The following is an 18,526-nucleotide window of genomic DNA, read 5'->3' on the forward strand; positions in this document are numbered from 1 at the left end:
GACAGAACTTCAAAGAAAAAAATAGATGAATGCATGATTAAAGTTGTTGACGGCAACACCCCTCTATCATAAACGAACAGACCCACAAGCAGAAAATCAGTAACAACAGAGTTGAACTCAACAGCACCATCAATCACCTGGATGTAACAGACATCTATAAACCACTTCATCCAACAACAGTGGAATACCCATTCTTCTCAAGCTCACATGAAATATTCACCAGGATAGACCACATTCTGGGACACAAAATTCGCATTAACAAATTTATTATTTTTATTTTTGAGAGGCTGGAGTGCGGCGGCATGATCTCAGCTCACTGCAACCTCCACCTCCCAGGTTCAAGCCATTCTCCTGCCTCAGCCACCTGAGTAGCTGGGACTACAGGCGCCTACCACCACAACCAGTAAGTTTTGTATTTTTTCAGTAGAGATGGGGTTTCACCATATTGGACAGGCTGGTCTCGAACTCCTGACCTCGTGATCTGCCCGCCTTGGTCTCTCAAAGTGCTGGTATTACAGGTGTGAGCCACCATGCCCGGCACGTTAATAAATGTAAAAGAAATCACACAATATCTGCTCTCGGGCCACAGTGAAATTAAACTAGAAATCAATAACAAAAAGATAACTGGAAAATCTCAAAACATGGAGATTGAACAACACACCTCATGCGCCACACAGGTTAAAGAAGAAATCTTGAATGAAATTTAAAAATATTTTGGACTAAACAAAAATAAAATACAACTTATGAAAATTTGTGAGTGCAGTGAGAGCAATGTTTAGAGTGAAATTTGTAACATTGAATGTATATACTAGAAAAGAAAAAGATCTAAAATCGGTTATCTAAGGTTCTACCTTAGTAAACTAGAAAAAGAAGAGCAAATTAAATCCAAAGCAAGGAGATACAAAAATAATAAAAATCAGAGCATAAATCAATGAAATTCAAAATAGAAAATCAATAAAGAAAATCAATGAAACCAAAAACTGATACTTTGAAAAAAATCAATAAAATTGTTAAGTCTATAGCTAGACTAGAACATAAGTGAGAGGACACAAGTTACTAATATCAGAAATGAAAGAGGGAACACACATTGCAGATCCCGTGAACATTACAAGGATAATGACGGAATACTCTGAACAATTCTATGTCCACAAATTTGACGGCCTAGATGAATGACCCAACTCCTTGAAAGACACAATCTGACAAAACTCAGACAGGTTTTCAACATTGTGTGTCTGTTCAACATTGTTCAAGTTCAACTAATGCCATAAGACAGGAAAAGGAAAAAAAAAAAAAAAAGTACCTAGATTAGGAAGGAAGAAATAAAACTGTCTTTGTTCACAAATGACATGAAAATCTATGTAGAAAATTAAAAAAAAAAAAATCTCTACCGAAAAGCCCCGTGAAACTAATAAATTATTATAGCAAAGTTGTAAGATACAAGGATAACATACAGAAGTTAATCTCTTTCTATAAACCAGCAATGAGCAAGTCACCCCCAAAAATAAAATACCTAGGTATACATCTAACAAAATATGTATAAGATTTGAGGAAAATTACAAAACTGTGATGAAATAAATCAAAGAACCAAATAAGTGGGGAGAGAATCCATGTTCATGGATGGGAAGTCTGCTCAATACTGTCAAGATGTCAGTTCTTCTCTATTTGATCCATAAATTCAATGCAATCTCAGTCAAAATCAGTTGTGACTATTCACAAACTGAACCTAAGGTTTATATGGAGAGGCAAAAGGCCTAGAATACCCAACACATTGTTGAAGGAGAAGAACAAAGTTGGAGGACTGGCATTCCTGACTTTAAGACTTACTATAAAGCTACATTAATCAAGACAGTGTGATATTGGCAGAAAAACAGACAAATAAATCAGTGGAACTGAATAGGGAGCTCAGGAATTGATCCACGTAATATAGTCAACTGATTTTTGACAAAGGATCCAAGATGATATAATGGAGAAAAGAAAGTCTTTTCAACAAATGTTCTCAAACAGGTGGACATCCACATGCCAAAAATAACTGAATCTAGACATAGGCCTTATACCCTTCACAAAAATTAATTCAAAATATATCACAGAACTAAATGTAAAACAAAAAATGTAAAACTCCTAAAAGGTAACATAGGAGAAAAGTCTAGAAAACCTTATGTTTTGTGAGGACCTTTTAGATACAATATTATGGCATCATCCTTGAAAGAAATAATTGATATACTGGACTTCATTAAAATAAAAAAACTCTACTTTGTACAGGCACTGTCAAGAGATTGAAAAGAGAAGCTGAAGACTGGGAGAAAATATTTGTAAAAGACATACCTAATAAAGGACTGTTATCCAAAATATACATAGAACTCTTGAAACTCAACAAGAGAATGAACAATTTGATTTAAAAATGGGCCAAAAGCCTGAATAGACCATCTCACCAAAATAACCTACAGATGCTAAATAGTACATGAGAACATGCTTCAAACCTTACGCCATTAGAGAAACGCAAACTGAAACCACAAGAGACCATTGCACACCCATTGGAATGGCCAAAATCTAGAACACTGACAATACCAAATGCTGGCGAGAATGTGGAGCAACAGGAACTCTCATTCACATTCACTGCTCCTGAGAATGCCAAATGGTGCAGCTACTTTGGAAGACAGCTTGGTGGTTTCCTACAAAACTAAAAATCCTCTTACCACCTGATCCAGAAATCGCCTTCCTTGGTATTTATACAAAGAAGTCGAAAACTCATATCTACACAAAAACCTGTACATGAATTTTTTTATAGCAACGTTATTCATAATTGTCAAAATTTGGAAGCAACCAAGATGTCCTTCAGCAGGTGAGTAGACAAACTATGGTAGATCCAGACATTGGAATATTATTCAGTACAAAAAAAATGAGCTATAAAGCCATGAAATGATATGGAGGAAATGTAAATGCACATTCAGAAGCCGATCCGAAAAGGCCACACACTGTATGATTCCCACTCTATGCTATTCTTGAAAAAGGCAAGATTATGGAGACAATAAAAAGATGAGTGGATGCCAGGGGTTGCAGAGAAGGAAGAGAGGAATGAATAGGCAGAGCACAGAGGAGTTTTAGGGCAGTATCTGTATGATACTATAATGAGGGGTAGGTGTCATTATAAATTTGTCTGAAAATTGACTGATTTTGTCTTAAAAAAATGAACAAACTGGTCTAAAGAATGAATGAATGTACATCACCAAGAACACACCCTAATGTAACCATGGACTGCGGGTGATGTTCCTGAGTCCATGTAGGTGCTCTGGTGGGGTATGTTGATAATGTGTGGGGCTATGCATGTGGGCACGGGGGTCTATGGAGTATCACTGTACCTTCCTCTCGGTTTTGCTGTGAACCTAACACTGGTCTTAGAAAGAAACAAGGGTCGTGGTTTAGAAATACTGGTGCAAAGGCTTGAGCGGAATAAGGGAATCAGCCCTAGGCACAGGGCTCTCTAAGGAAAGGGCATGCCAGGCATGGGGAACAGAACACACAAAGGCCCTGAGATGGGATCTGCTTGGAAGACATTTGTAGGCTCATATACAGCAACTGCTGTGATATACTGTTAAAAGAACTATCAAGGTGTGCGGGAGCATACACAGAATGGGAATGTTGTGTCTCTGTGTGTGTATGTGTATTTCAAAAGCCGTGCACAAAAGTTTTGTGTAGACCTTCTAGAAGGATTCAGAGGCAACACTGGTGACTTTTTAGAGCGACAGCACTTCTCTGGGAGCAGCCAGAGAAGACCCAGAGGCCTGGAGAGTTGAGGGGCGAGAGAAGCTGATTTTTGCCATATATCCTACTGTATTCTTTATATTTTTACCATATACATCTATCACTTTATAGAAAAACAACACGAAATAAAGTAACAGAGGCCTTGGCCCTGCTGCAGGGAGCCACATGGTTTCTGCAGTGACACCCTCAGCCCTTTAACATTCACAGTTCTCCTGACGCCATGGGCGAAGGGTCTGGAGAGCTTTGCAGAAATGGAGTCACAGTGGATCTCAATGGGTCTCAATGGGTGAGATCAGCCATGAGCTCTCCCCCAACGGCACTGCACTGTGGGAAAAAGAAGGCAGAATCCCCTAAAGAAAGGAATTCGCCCTGGCTCCCGTGATGAGGAGCTGGAGTTGCTGGTGCCCCAATGTGGTCCCTGGTCCACTTTACCCAAAAACACTGCAGCGGTCTTCCTGAGGCCTCAGCTTCCTCATCTGTACCCTAAAATACCCATCAAGTTCCCCGCATGGTGTCACTCAGGAAGATGTGGAGGCCAAGACCAGAGCTGGTGCAGGGAGATGAGTGAGGAGCCTTGCCCGGGTGGAGACCTGTGAAGTGGATGCTGACGGGAGCCACCAGAAGTGGGGAACTGAAGCACTGGGGCCCTGTGGGAGGGACTGCGATGGCTCAGCCTGGAGGGAGGAGCAGGGGCCTTCGGAGAGGATGAGATGTGTCCATGCGAGGGACAAGAATGGCCAGAGCCCTGTCAAGGGCAGGCTGGGGCTGGTGCAAGTTGCTGGGGAGGCTGCCTCATCCCGGGCACTGCACTATGCACTAGAATGTTCTACGAGAATGAAGATGCCGTGTGTGGCACTGCCCATCATGGAAGCCACAAGTGTTGAGAGTGCTTAAAATGTGGTGTGTGCTGCAGAGGACCTGAATTTTTAATTTCATTTCATTTTAGTTCATTTAACATTAAAATAAATTTCAACAGCCACATATGGGACATGGGTCCTGCACAGGACAGCGCAGCGCTCAGAGATGACGGTGATTAGGTCATGAGGGCCCCACCCTCATCAATGATGAGTGCCTTATAAAAGAGGGTCCAGGCAGCCCTGTGTACATCTTTCTCTTGTGAGGATGTAGCAGCAAGGAACCATCTCTGAGGAACCGGCGCTCACTGGACAGCAAATCTGCCGGCACCTTGATCTTGGACTTCACAGCCTGCAGAACAGTGAGCAATAAACTTCTGCTGTTTCTAAATTATTCATCTAAGATATTTTGTTGTTGCAGCCCAAAAAGTCTAAGACAGGAACCAGTAGAGCTCCTGGAGGCCACGGATCCAGGAAGCAGGAGGGTTGGCATGGATCTGTCCCCTCAGGCCTCCTTCTTAACCACCAGGCTCTATCCCCTGTCCCCAAGGAAGGAAAGAATAAACAAACAGGCAAAGTTGAAAGTCTAACACCAAATGCTGGTGACGAGGTGGTGAAACAGGCACCACAAATGCAGGGTGGGACTGAAACCAGCAACCAGGACGACTGGCTGCATCTGCCCAAATAGAAAATATCCTGTCCCAGCTCATCCAGTTCTTGTCATCTACTCCAGAGAAACCCCAAACACAGGAAGGTATGCATGAGGCCGATCAAGTGGAAACAACCTAATTGTCCCTCACAGCAGAATGGCTGCCCTATGGCATATCCACACTAGCGAATGCCACTCAGCAGCTTCTTTTTACTGCAAAAGATCTTTGTAGTCTAACATCATTGGAGCTCTTATTTCTTGGGCTAGTACACGACAGAATAACATAACATTGCCATAATCACTCATGGTGAACACAATCATACGCACACACACACGTACACACATGGGTGCATATACGCTTACCAGTACCATATATTTCCCACAGATACATATGACTACGGAAGCACAGGGCGGATATTCTGGACATCTCTGTCCTCCGTGGTAAAACAGCTGCCTACAGAAGTGGAGAGAAGGGCCTGGACTCCACGATGGCAACTGTCCGAGCTCCCTGTGCCCCTACTCAAAATGCTTTCATTTTAGCCAGGAGGAGGAACTCATGAGATATTTATATAATTAGAATGTTAATAATAAATAAAAGAGCAACTCTATAACCCTCTTCTAGAATTAGCATTGTTGTACACACTATTAGGTGTTTTCTTCTTTAACCTTTAAAGGAAGATCGTTCGTGTTTAAATAATGCCCTTTGTCACCCAAACATGTTCTCCTTCTGCCAATGCAATGTGTACATTTCCTATGTTTACTGGATTTATATACTTAAGAGAGTTGTTTCTTTTCCCAGCAGAGTCCATGGAGCTTGTGGACTCACCACAGCGCAGATTCATGCCACCAGCACCCCATCGCAGCAACTCTAGATTAAGTACTTTACAGAGTAACAATTCAAAAGCAGCCTCGTAGCCTGAGCTATAAATTACAGAAAATCCATAGCACTAGGCTTACAGGTAGTGCTTTAAATATAGATCATACGTTCTACAGCCATAGCAATGATGATCCCAAGAATCAACCTGTACCAACCTATAAATAGTGACGGCTGTCTGTGTTTGCACAGAAGCTGTGATCTCTCTTGGCGCCCACCATTCATTAAAACCGATGTGCACACTGAAGCTGGTGGGTCCATCGGGATTTCGCATTTGGGGAAAGCAATTATGTAGGCAATTAAATTCTGGCGCCCTCACCAGCCTTCACTCTGAGATATTAATAATTGTGCAAGGGTTTTCCAAAGCCTACGGGGGAATAACATTCACTTCTCTATTTGGCAGGGGGCTCTGCCGTCCCACAACTTGGGGTGCGACAAAGATTACACCTGGTACTTCAGGCTGCAGTTTGGGGTCATAGACCCTGCTAGTTCTTTTCAATTGCTACTTGGGGGGGATCTGTGAGTCTACACACTGCGGCATAAAGGGAGCCTCCCTGTTCCTGGGGATGGGCCCTGGAGGGCCATCAGCAGCTGGGAGTGAAGGTGCAGACATTAGAACAAGGTAGGCAGGTTCTGCTCCCATGGAAACTTGGGACTCACAGCAAAGATGGGAAATGGAGCCTTCATTCGGCAACGGGCCTGAAGACCGCAGACTCGCCAGGCGGGAGGACTGTCCCTGAGATGCAGCCCCTGCTTTATATTTGATCATTTGAGTCTCTCATTCATCGATTCATGTGCTCACTCATTCAACCAGTATTCACTGAGCACAGGGCCTGTGTCAGGCATGGGGGCCAGGCCACGGGGGTGGGGGGTGGTAGGGGCAAGACTAGCAAGCACAGGGCAGTTGGAGGGGCTGAGAAGCAGCCAGGGGTGTGGGGTGGGGCAGTACTGGGAGATGGCGGGAGGCTGAGGATGGGGACAGGCCTCAGTACTCAAAGGACTTGACCTTTGGGCTTGACCTTTGAACTTTTGACCTCAGGACTTGACCCAGCATGAGTGGAAGTATGGATTTTATCCTGGGAGAAACAGGAAACCTGGGAGGGTCTCCAGCCAGGAAGAGCTGAGAGCAGATTAACCTCTCCTGGAAGGGCACTGGGGCCACCAGATAGAGGATAAAGTGGGCAACAGCAGAGATGGCCCTGGGGACCAGGGGTGCAGGGCTGCTGCATCCGACAGGGAGAGATGGGGCAGCCTGGACTGGGACAGGGGTGACAGAAATGCTGAGCAAGGGGGCGGATCCCAGATCTGTTTTAACTATATTCACTTTAACAATATTCAACCAAGTCTTTTTATCAAAAGCCCCCTGCAGCTAAATCTATAATGAATGAAAAAACTTTCTGTGCACTATTAGTGCTACAAATCAGAGTCTCACATAGGAGTTTATGTGCTGGGTAAGTGAGAGGTTGTTTTACTGTGAGGTTCCTCCAAGCAGCCCTCAGCCACTGTGAGGTTCCTTCAAGCAGCCCTCAGCCACGTACCCACAGTATGGACAGCAGAATTTGAGAGCCATTCATTCCCTCAGGACTCCCGACCCCCGGTGACCCGATCAAACACCAATGTAGGCACCAACATGAAGGCCTTTGCAGCTGGGATCAGGGTTATAATCAGGAGACGTGAAGGTATGGAGATGAACCTGGAAGACCCGATGGGCCTCATGGAATCACTTAGGAAGAAGAGGGGAAGGCAGGAGTGGACAGGGTGGAAGGGAGGGAGGAGAGATTTGAAGACTGAGAAGATTCAGCCACCCTCGCTGGCCTTGAAGGTGGACATCAGTCAGGGAAGGCGGCAGCCTCTAGAGCTGAGAACCAAATTGACCCGGGCCCCAACCCCAGCCCCAGCCCCAGCCCTAGCTCCAGTGGACAACCAGCAAGAAAACAGGCACCTCAGTCCTACAGCCTCAAGGAACTGAATTCTGACAACCACCAGAATGAGCAGGAAGTGAATTCTCTCCCAGAGCGTCTGGCAAAGAGCACAGCGCTGCGGAGACCCAGAGAGGGAAGCAGGCAAGCCCACCTGCACCCCTGACCCACAGGCTGTGTGTAGCAATAAATCAGTGTTGCTTTAGCTGCTGAGTTGGTGGTAAATTGTTCTGGCAGCGATAGACATCTCTCCTGTGATCCTCCTGTCCAGCTGTGAACACTGGTTTGGGAATCACATTCCATCCACCAGGAAAGTTAGGCTCAGAGAAGGGTGAACATGTACAAGGTCACACTGGGACCCGGGGACACCCCACACCTGCCCCCTGGCCCCAAGGGTCCTTTTTCCACCTCTGTGTAACCTGCATCTCCTCCACCCTGCTTAGACCATCCTCAGAAGAAAGGTGTGCTCATATCCAACATCAACTAAAGACTCTAACAAAGGGAACAAGCCACAGATGAGGACAGGTGGAGAGAACCACCCCAGTGTCCACCTGTAGGGCACACGGGGTCCCACCTGTGGGGCACCACATCCCATCTGCAGAGAAAGGCTCTTTTCAGTCAGCAGCCTGCTCATTTCCAAGACAGGCACCCCACAGGGACAGCCAGAGTTGGGGCATCTTTTAAGGGCTTCCAAAGCAGGCAGTAACAACAAGCATTGACCTGCTGTCAGACACTTTCCAGAACCAAAGGGATATAATATAAATCCAGGTTCATGACAGACATGATCACAAAACGACCAAGAATCCAGCAGACTGTCCAGGCTCAAATTCGGCTCACCAGCTATAACCTTGGGCATGTTACTCCATCCCTTTCAACCTTGGTTTTCCTCACCTGTCAAATGGGGTCACACCAGGTAGAGCCCACCTCCCACAGAGATGTGTAAATGAGTGAGCAGGACTGAGGACAGGTCCTGGCTGGTGTGGCTATCACTGTCCCTGCACAGTGACTGCAGGGTGGCTGCTCTCCAATCGCCCACTGCAGTGACTCCCAAGCAAACAACGCAAATGATCAGTGTACAACATTCTGCACTGTCACCCGTGACCACAATACTCTAGGTCGGAAATCACATTAATCTACAAATAAGAGGAATATTTCCTTATTTTTTATTATTGCAATGTTTAACCAAACAGTAAAAAGTAATAGAGTTAATTTATCATGATTTTTCATGGATTATTATAGGAAAAGGCACAGATAGCAAAACCATTAAAATAAAAATCGAAACATGCACCAAGCCTCGAGTACAGGAGCGTCTTGGTTACCGGAATTAGAGTGAATTAGGGTTGTTAAGAAGATTTAGTCACGGAAGATGGATAATGTGCAGTTCATACAGCTGTTTCGGACACTCGTAAGTGGAGAGACACAGTCCTTAGCTTGTATTAGAAACCTCATGCAGTGAAGAGAGTCTATATTTAGTGTTTGCCCTCTGGATGAGTGGCAATGAACTTAGGTCCAAATGTGCAATGTGCGGGAGGCAGGAAGTCTGTGCCGGCCTCCAGGAGGCAGATTGGCCACAGAGCAGGGCAGGCCACCTGGATGGAGGCTCGGATGAAGAAGGGCTACCAAGGGCACCTGTCAGGCGACAGCATGAACACACAAGGTGGGTATTGGAGAAGACGTCCAGGCAGGCCTGCACATTCCCATCTCCAGGTCTGCTTGTAGAAAAGGTGTGTAAATCATTCAAGACGGTCTAAAAATATGACATGTTTTCGGGAGGAAGAGCCAGCTTCCACCACTGAGAGACTCACGCAAAGAGGCCACATGCCCACTTCCTGTAACTTGAGAGAGATCATGTTGCTAAATTAGGAGATTCTTTTTGCTAAATGGCTGTCCTTTAGAGAGAAGTGAAAAGCTCAATGTCAGAGCGACACTACTTGAAGAAACTACTGTGAGCCGCAAGAAGGGCCTCTGCACAGGCAGGGATGAGGAGAGGAGGCCTCCCTGCCACCAACCCCACCTCCCCACCATCGCCTCCCCATCACGCTCTCCGTTGGATACAGAGCTTACAGCACACCTGCTAGGTGCCAGGCATGGGGTGCATGCTCTGCACACAAAAATGAGCCAGTCACTGCTGCCCTGGGTTTACCTTTGGTGGAGAAGATGGATCATTAACGAGAGAGTGAACAGGATGATTATTGTGCTGAGGTCCCCATGACCACCCCAGGTTGAGTGATTCACTAGAGGACTCACAGGACTTGGCTGCAGCTGTACTCACAACTGCGATTTAGAGCAGCAGCAGGCAAAGCACACCCAGCAAAGAAAAACGGGCCTGGGGCGAAATCTGCCAGAAACCAGGCACAAGCATCTGAGGGTCCCTCCCAATGCGGTCACATTTTTGGGGATTTTCCCCAAAAATGGCCACAACACCACCTCCAACCTCATGTGTTCTTCTCGCAGTGTGGCTTTGCAGCCTCCCGCTGAGAGGTGGGTTCATGCCAACCTCAGCCCGAGTCAGGGAGGGCCGACTCTGAGGCAGGAGTGAGACTGATCCAAAGCCAGATCAGAAGCGGTGACAGAACTTGAGTCTGTGTCTCTCGGGTTGCTCACTTCTGCACCTCACGCTGCCTCTGCAAAAGCCAGAGTGGAAAGGACCCGAGGCCCAGCTCATGGCCCTAGCCGAGCTCCCAGCTGTCAGGGGCTGAACTGTATTCCCCCTAATATGTACATGTTGAAGTTTTGATCCCCAGTGACACAGAATGCAATATTTGGAGAAGGCGTTTTTTAAAGGGGTGATTACATTAAAATGAGGCTGCTGAGGGGGTGGGGGTGCCGATCCGATCTGACTGGTATCCTTAGATGAAGAAGAGATTTGGACAGTAAGAGTTTACAGGGGGAAAAGATCACCCCAGAATGGGGGGTTAGAGGTTTCACAGACGAGGTCTCATTGCTGGGCCTTGACAGATGGGTACACTCCACAGGAGGCCAGGAGCCTTCCGGCAGGAGGAGCAGCACGGGTGAAGGCCAGGGAGTGAAGGTGGAGGACTGGCTTAGATGGAGAGTTAAGGGCTGGGGGCTGGAGGACCTCCTAAGCCTCTGGTCAGGGCAGGGCTGTGCTGAGCTGGCACACTAGGTTGAGAGAGATAGCATCCATATATGCATGCACACATACACTCATGCACACACACACGCATGCACACATACACTCATGCACGCACACACGCATGCACACACTTGCTCATGCACACACTTGTGCACATAATACTCATGCACACCTTCACACACTCATGCACAGCCTCACACCCTCACACACATGCATACACACACACAGGCACGCACACTCCTGCACAGCTTCAACCCTCACACACACATACAAACATACACAGGCATATGAACTCATCACAGCTTCACACCCTCACACACAGTCATTCACACACAGGCACATACACACTCTTGCACAGCCTCACACACACATGCATACACACACAATCAGGCACACACAGGCACACGCACTCATGTACAGCCTCATACTCTCATGCACGTTCACACACACTTGTCCTCAAGAGCACCACCCAAGGCACTGAGGCACTGAGTCAGGGCTGCCCTCTTGCACACAGGGGCACCAGCACGACACCTTCTTGCCCACTCGCTCACTTGTGTTTCCTTTGGCCCACACAGTTTGTGACTAAAATGCCTGGCCCAGGAACCTTCCATAGAGAGCCCCCTGGTCTGGCCCACTTCGCAGTGTGAGGCCCAAGAGCTGCTGAATTCCCTCCAGGAAAGGCCTTCCACAGGTCCACGCGGGAACCCTCCCTGGTGACTGGTGCACCTAAGTAGCTTTCCTGAAAATACCATAATCACACAAAATCGACATTGCTCCAGGTAATCTAGGCCACAAGGTCACCAGCGTCCAAAGGGCAACTCCCCCTGCCCAACACAAAGCCCACAACGCAGACCCGGGCCAGCCCAAAGAAGGCCAGACCCCCGGTCTTCTCATCCCCACATCCCAGCCAGCCCCGGCCCAGGCCAGGAGTCCTATGCGAGGGATGTGTATTGCTGTTTTTCCTTAAAATAAACCGCTACCGAAGTCTGGTATAAATCCCGAATCAGAGGAGGGTTCTGGGAAAGCCAGCGCCCTAGGCTTGTTGAGAGTCAGTCCGAGGCTGCTCGTGTAGGCGGGCACGCAGGGAGCCTCCCTCCTGGGGCCGGCCCTGGGAAAGCAGCCAGGCTGCGAGAAGGAGCATCCAAATTGCTCCACACAGCTGATCCCTGCTTGGAAAATTGTCAACCTGGGACTCACAGCAACGATGGGAAAGCCAGTTGTCAATCATATCAACAAAACCATGTAGGCTACCAGATCAGACCAATTCTTGCCCAAAACCCGCTCTGAGTTTTGGTTCGGAAGCCACGGTCCACTTCACAGTCAGGGGTAAAGTAAATTGACTGGACCTGCCCCCACCCCCGGACCACCTTTCCTCCCTCTACTCAACTCACTCAGGGCTAGGAATCCCCACCAGAATCAACAGATCCCTGGGTTAAACCCAGTGACTCCTGTAATCCTTATTAAAACCCTCTATTCAACCTCATACTATTCATTTGTACATGTTATAGTAGATAAGAAAAATAAATGCAAAGAAAAAGCTATACAAGACTCAAAAGGAAATGTGGAGGGATGTGTTTTTGAGTCGCCATCCTGGTATGCCCCGGGCTGAGGACTTCTCGGGGTGCAGGACTTTCAGAGCTAAAACCAGGACCCTCCCTGCTACACTGAGGAAAGCTGTTCACTCTAAACTTGAGGCAGAAAAAGGTTTCTTAAGACACAAAAAGCAAAACCAAAGAAAAAGCTGGATACATTTTACCACATCAGAACTAAAAGCTTCTATTCAACCAAGCACACCATAAACAAAGTGAAAAGACACATAACAGACAGGACATGAATATTTGCAGCCGGTGGAGGATCGAGTTCCAGACCAGATCAACGGTGCTCACAAACCACTCGGAAAAACACGAATGACCCCTGGAAAAAGAGGGTAAAGTAAATGAAGAGGCAGCGCTCAGAGAGTGAAATCCAAATGGCCAAGTCACATAAGAAAAACTCTCAAGCAATCAAGGCAATGCAAATTAAACAATGTAATTTTCACTTCTCTGGAGGATTGGCAAAATTTCAGAATGTGAATGTATCAAGTGCTGGTGAGAGAAACGGGTACCTCCGACACTGCTGTTGGGAGTGACACAGCCACTGTGGGAAACAGTCTGGCAATAGCAGGCTAAATTTAAAATGCATTCATCCTAAGCCCCAGGAGTTCCATTCTTAGGATGTGCCTTACCGAGAAATGTTTGTACAGATGCGTCCAGCGCCTCATGCAGGTTGGCCCCTGCAGCACAGCCTGTGACAGGATCTGAGAAGGTCCTCCATGGCCATCGATAGCAGAAAGGCGAAACAGCCATGGAATATTCTAAAGCAGTTAGACAGAACCTATGAAGCCAGATAAATCTCCAAGACACACTGCAGAATGAAAACAGCTTCACAACGAGAAGTGCTGTGTGATGCCATTTCTTTAAAAAGCACACGCTTATGTCAAGAAAGTCTGGTGGGAAACGCCATGAATGGTAACAGTGGCTTCCCTGGGGAAGGGCGAAGGGTGGGGGGGATTCATGTTCCAGAGGGATTTGAGCCTTATTTGCAATGTTTTCAATTTCTCACTTGGAGAACGTATTCATGATGTACTAGTGTAATTAAATATATACGTGTATGTGTTTGAGTAATTGTTTTTCCAGAAAAACTTATCCCCTGAGTTGGAGACCACATTATTCATTCATCCTATAAAATATTTATGGAGTCCCAAGTACAGGGTAGGCCTTTTTTTTTTTTTTTTCAGACGGAGTCTCGCTCTGTCACCCAGCCTGGAGTGCAGTGGTGCGATCTCAGCTCACTGCAAATTCCGCCTCCTGGGTTCATGCCATTCTCCTGCCTCAGCCTCCCGAGTAGCCGGGACTACAGGCGCTCGCCACCACACCCAGCTAATTTTTTTTGCTTGTTTAGTAGAGACGGGGTTTCACCATGTTAGCCAGGATGGTCTCGATCTCCTGACCTCATGATCTGCCCACCTCAGCCTCCCAAAGTGCTGGGATTACAGGTGTGAGCCACTGCGCCCGGCCCTAGGCCATTTCGAAAGATTGGGGATCACTCCTTTCCCTTCAAACAAAAACAGAGCAATCAGCTTGGTCATCGGCAAAGTTCACCAGCAGACAGCAGTCTGGTAACGGGGTGACAGCTGCGTGGGGATTTGGGATAAGTGGTGAGAAAATGTGAGATTCGGAGCAGGGGAAGGAGAAGCAGACTTGAGGGGCCACTGGCTGTGGGGAGGTTCTTGGCTCTCACAGGTGTGCCCTGAGCACCCTGCGGGGAAAGGAGAGAAAGGAAGATGTGTAGCTGGGTCACACCTCTCCCAGGGCCTTCTCAAGCTGCCAGGACATCATGACTCTGTCTTTTGCCTCCAAGCACCCACTGGTCACATGAAAGAAAACTGAAAGCTGCAGGGTGACTTGCAATGCACGGCGGGTTTTGCAGGTCAGGTGAGCCTTGCACTGCCATGCTGGAGTTTGTGATCCCAGCACCCATCTCCTTCTGTGATCCTCCTGATTTCCTGCTGGAAGTCTCAGGCTGGTTATGGCAGGGATGCCAGCTCCATTTCTGGACTGGAGGACACAGTGAGCTAGGTCTCAGCCGTCCAGTCCTCCCTACTCCCTCACTCCAGTAAGTGGTTCAAGGGTCAGTGACATGACCCAGCCTGAGTCCGGGACAGACAAGGAGAGGCTAGCTGGAGCTACAGACGCCCAGTTTCCTGAATTAACAGATGGCCCTTTGCTTCTGTGTGTCTAGTCCATTTCAGTCACTTGCTACCAGAAAAGCCTGCTAAGTCCAGCTGGTTGTCATTAAGATTTCAAAAGAATTGGGCAACTCCAGACCCAATCTGGGTCTTCAGAGTTATTGCCTTCAGGGAGCCTTGCCCAGCCCCAACTCTGAGCTGAGCCAGGGAAACAAGGCATTAAATTTCAAACTGTCTTTCGCAGCCCCTAAAGCCACAACTTTTAATGAGCATCAGCTGGGACATGTCATGATATCATCGATCACGCCTTTCCCTTCAAAAAAAAATGTTTAATAGGAAAAAAAAAAATCCCATTTAGTGCAGAAATAACCCACTACGAGTCAGCGCTTCGAAATCAGACTTCGAAGTCTGGAAGAATGAGTGGTTAATTTGTTCCTAAAGTAATGCAGCCCTGGCCCCAGAAATAGCACTTTACCCCTTTAAGGGTGAGAGTTAAGATTCCCAAGCAAGCTCCAAGGAAGTAGCCACACAAATCAGGGAAGCCGAGCTTCAGGTGGCAGCTGGACAGATCCTCCTGGTTCCAAAAGGAATGAAGGCAAAGGGACCTTCTCGAGGTCTGGCATCAGAGTGCCCAAAGAGTTGTGGGCACACAGCCTGGTTCTTCCCTGGGTACCAGGACCCTTGCTCCAAACCAAAACGTGGCGTTTGGACTGGGGTCCTATCTGACTCAACATTGACATGCAATGTTGAAACCAAGGAACCCAGCCACTCCCTCTGCCTCAGCCCCTCCCAAGTGACCTCCTTTAAGTGCCAGTCCTGTTCTGATGAATCTCAGATTGGAGCTTCCAGATCAACCACCGACCCAAGCTCCAGACTCCGACGTGCAATGGCCCAGGGTACACGGCCCCTCCAAATTAGCACGGTCGGTACGGAATGCGTGCTTCCTCTCCCAGACCTCCCCTCTCCACAGAAAGTGAAGGAATGCACTGCAGAAGCCCCCCACCAGTCTCCCTCCTCCCCCACCAAGCCTTCCACACCTCCATAAACAGCACCACCATCCACCCAGTGCTCAGACCCCAGACCTGCATGGCATCCTGGATTTAGGGTACCCAAGTCATGAGCGGGTCCTATCAGCCCTGCCACTGAAATGCCCCAGTGCTTCCCACTTTCTCCATCTCTGAGGTACCCTCCTGTCCTCCAAGCAGCTGGTAACTCCCCTGCTGCCACAACCTCCAAATAAACCTGTAGCCACACAGCAGCCACGAGGAGCTTTCTCTCAGACACTGAGGGACATGCAATTCCTCAGCCTAGAACCTGCCAGTGGCCTCAGGTTGCACATGTAAAACCCCTAGGGGCTTATGATGGAGGCCAAGGCCCATGGGCCACCTCCCCAAACTCAGCTCCTTCCAGTCCCCTAGCTCATGGGCTTCCAGCCTCAACCACCCTCCTGTTCCCCAGTGCCACCAAGTGAATTCTCACCTCGAGGCCTCCCTGCTCCCCGCAGCATCCCAGCATCTAGATCAGTGTCTGAAGCATTTTCAATGATGAATAATCATTTGCTGACCCACTGACAAAATATTCCGTTTTCTCCTTGGGGAAAGTGGGTCAGCAGTGGCTGAGCCCTGCCATCCATCCATCAAGGCCTAGACAGAGGCCGCAGAACTATTTTAAAAATGCCCAACGACTGAGGAGCACAAGGAACAGGTGAGGAGTTGCGTAATTACTGCAGGCAGAACATGGGCTCCTGGTGGCCCTGAACACACTGCCAAGCTGCTGAAGGTTAGGACTGGGAACGCCCTTTCCCAAAATCCAACCCAGAATACGCTTAGTACTCACTGTGCTTAGTACTCATGCATTGCCAAAAACAGGGATGCTTTAGGGGAGGACACTGACACTCGTGGGCACCTACTCTGTGCAGGCACTGGGGGAGGGACTTCTGCCCCATTAGAGGGGGACACCCTAGAGGGGCCTCATCTCCCTCTCTTTCCTGACTCCACCCTGGGAACTCAGCACAGGGACTGGCACTCAGTAGGTGCTCAATATTCCTGATGAGTGGATTCAGCTGCCCATCCTCTGTGCCTGGGCTAAGCTTCTGCCACGAGCTTCTCCTCCAAGGGCACCACAGAAGGCCTGGCAGATAGTGGGTTCTCAAGTGTCCCCCAAATCCCCATGTCCCCCCTTCTTGACTTTGTGACTCCACGTATCCCTGTATCTCAGGGTTTAACAACCCCAGCACTAGTCTGTGGACTACACCATTATTGCCTTGAGGGGAAGGAGGGCTCCTGGCAGTGCAGGATGCTTAGCAGTGTCCCTGACTTCTGCCCACTGGGTGCCAGTGGCGTTCCCCCAGGTGTGACAACCAGAAATGTCTTCAAGGGAAAGCAGGATCAACCCGTTTCAAGGCACTGAAAAGAACCACTGATGGATCTAAACCAGAGTTTCCCGAATGGCCTGATCCCAGAGTTTCCTGGTGCTTTGGTTAAAAACACAGATTCTCCCAGGAGATTGTAAGGGGCAGACCTGGGTGGGGCCCCTGGAACAATCTGTAATAAGTGCCCCCGGGTATCCTCACCAAGGGCGGAAACACTGACCTAGCTCTCCTCCACCCCACTCTGGGTTCTGCCTGCTGGACACCTGGTACTCATGCACCCATGGTCACTGAGCACAGGCAACACTCTAGCCTTGTCGCCAGGAGGCCTGAGTCCCCTCCCCATCCACAACTCCTCTTTCCTGGTCCAGCTGGGGCCCTGGCCATTTTCTGGATTCCTCAGGCCCCTCTTCCTAGATCCCATCGGTTGAACTGCAGCTGGACCCTCTCCGGGGCCTGGTGTCTGCCCAGCAGGGGGCCAGGGGCCAACCCACATGGGTGGAGGCCCATGGCCCTCCCTGGGGAAGAAGAGCGAACAAGCACAGAGCCCCCCCTTGAGTGACCAGCGCTGTCCATATGATCCCAACTGCTGCCCCCAAGACGCAGGTATTGGATCACCCCCATTTTACAGATGCAGAAACTGAGGCGCATTAAGGTCAAATGCCATGCGCACAGGCTCCTGCAACGGGCAGAGGGGAATTCCAAACCCCAGACTGCCTAACCCAACGCCAGCACTTCTGAGCCTGCGGGCACTGCCCTTGTTTAGGGAGAGACTCTGGCGACTTTGCTGCAGCGGGGAAGCCCGAGACCCGAGGCGCCCACCTCTGTGGCTGGGGGCGCAGCGGGCATCCTGGCCACCCGCAACGGCCAAGGGCAAGGGATCCAGGAGCGGTCGTCCCCCAGCGCCTCGTGCCCGACCGGGACCCCGGTCCCCGCGTCCCGCGTCCCCTCCCCGCGGCGCGCGCTTACCTTGCGCAGGGCCTCGGGCGGTGGCAACGGCGTCCCGGGCCCCGAAGGCGCTCAGCAGCGAGCGCAGGGGCGCAGGACAGCGGGCGCGCCCCCCGCCACGGCCGCGCATCCCGCCGGAGGGCCGCGGAGCGGAGCGGGGGCCGCGGGGAGGCGCCGGCGGGGCGGGACCGGGACCAGGGCCGGGGGCGGCGCCGCCACGCGAGGCCGGCCCCTCCGCCGGGCGGGGGCTCCGAGGGGCGCCGCTGTGACCTTGACCCGCCCGGAGCCGCAGCCTGGCCCGGGCGAGCGGGAGCGGGAGTGGAGACCTCAG

General features: G+C 49.3%; 1 protein-coding gene across 1 annotated transcript in view; it reads right to left on the minus strand.

Annotated features, from left to right (window-relative positions):
• PHACTR3 (phosphatase and actin regulator 3) overlaps nucleotides 1–18,326 on the minus strand; it is a 269,728-nt gene extending 251,402 nt beyond the window's left edge. Inside the window, exon 1 of the mRNA XM_025400502.1 lies at nucleotides 18,217–18,326. Coding sequence (XP_025256287.1) covers nucleotides 18,217–18,325 — 109 coding nt within the window. The 5' untranslated portion in view covers nucleotide 18,326. The remainder of the gene's footprint in view (nucleotides 1–18,216) is intronic.
• Nucleotides 18,327–18,526: the final 200 nt, after the last annotated feature.

The sequence above is a fragment of the Theropithecus gelada genome, chromosome 10, assembly GCF_003255815.1.
Source record: "Theropithecus gelada isolate Dixy chromosome 10, Tgel_1.0, whole genome shotgun sequence".
In the NCBI taxonomy this organism is placed as follows: domain Eukaryota; kingdom Metazoa; phylum Chordata; class Mammalia; order Primates; family Cercopithecidae; genus Theropithecus; species Theropithecus gelada.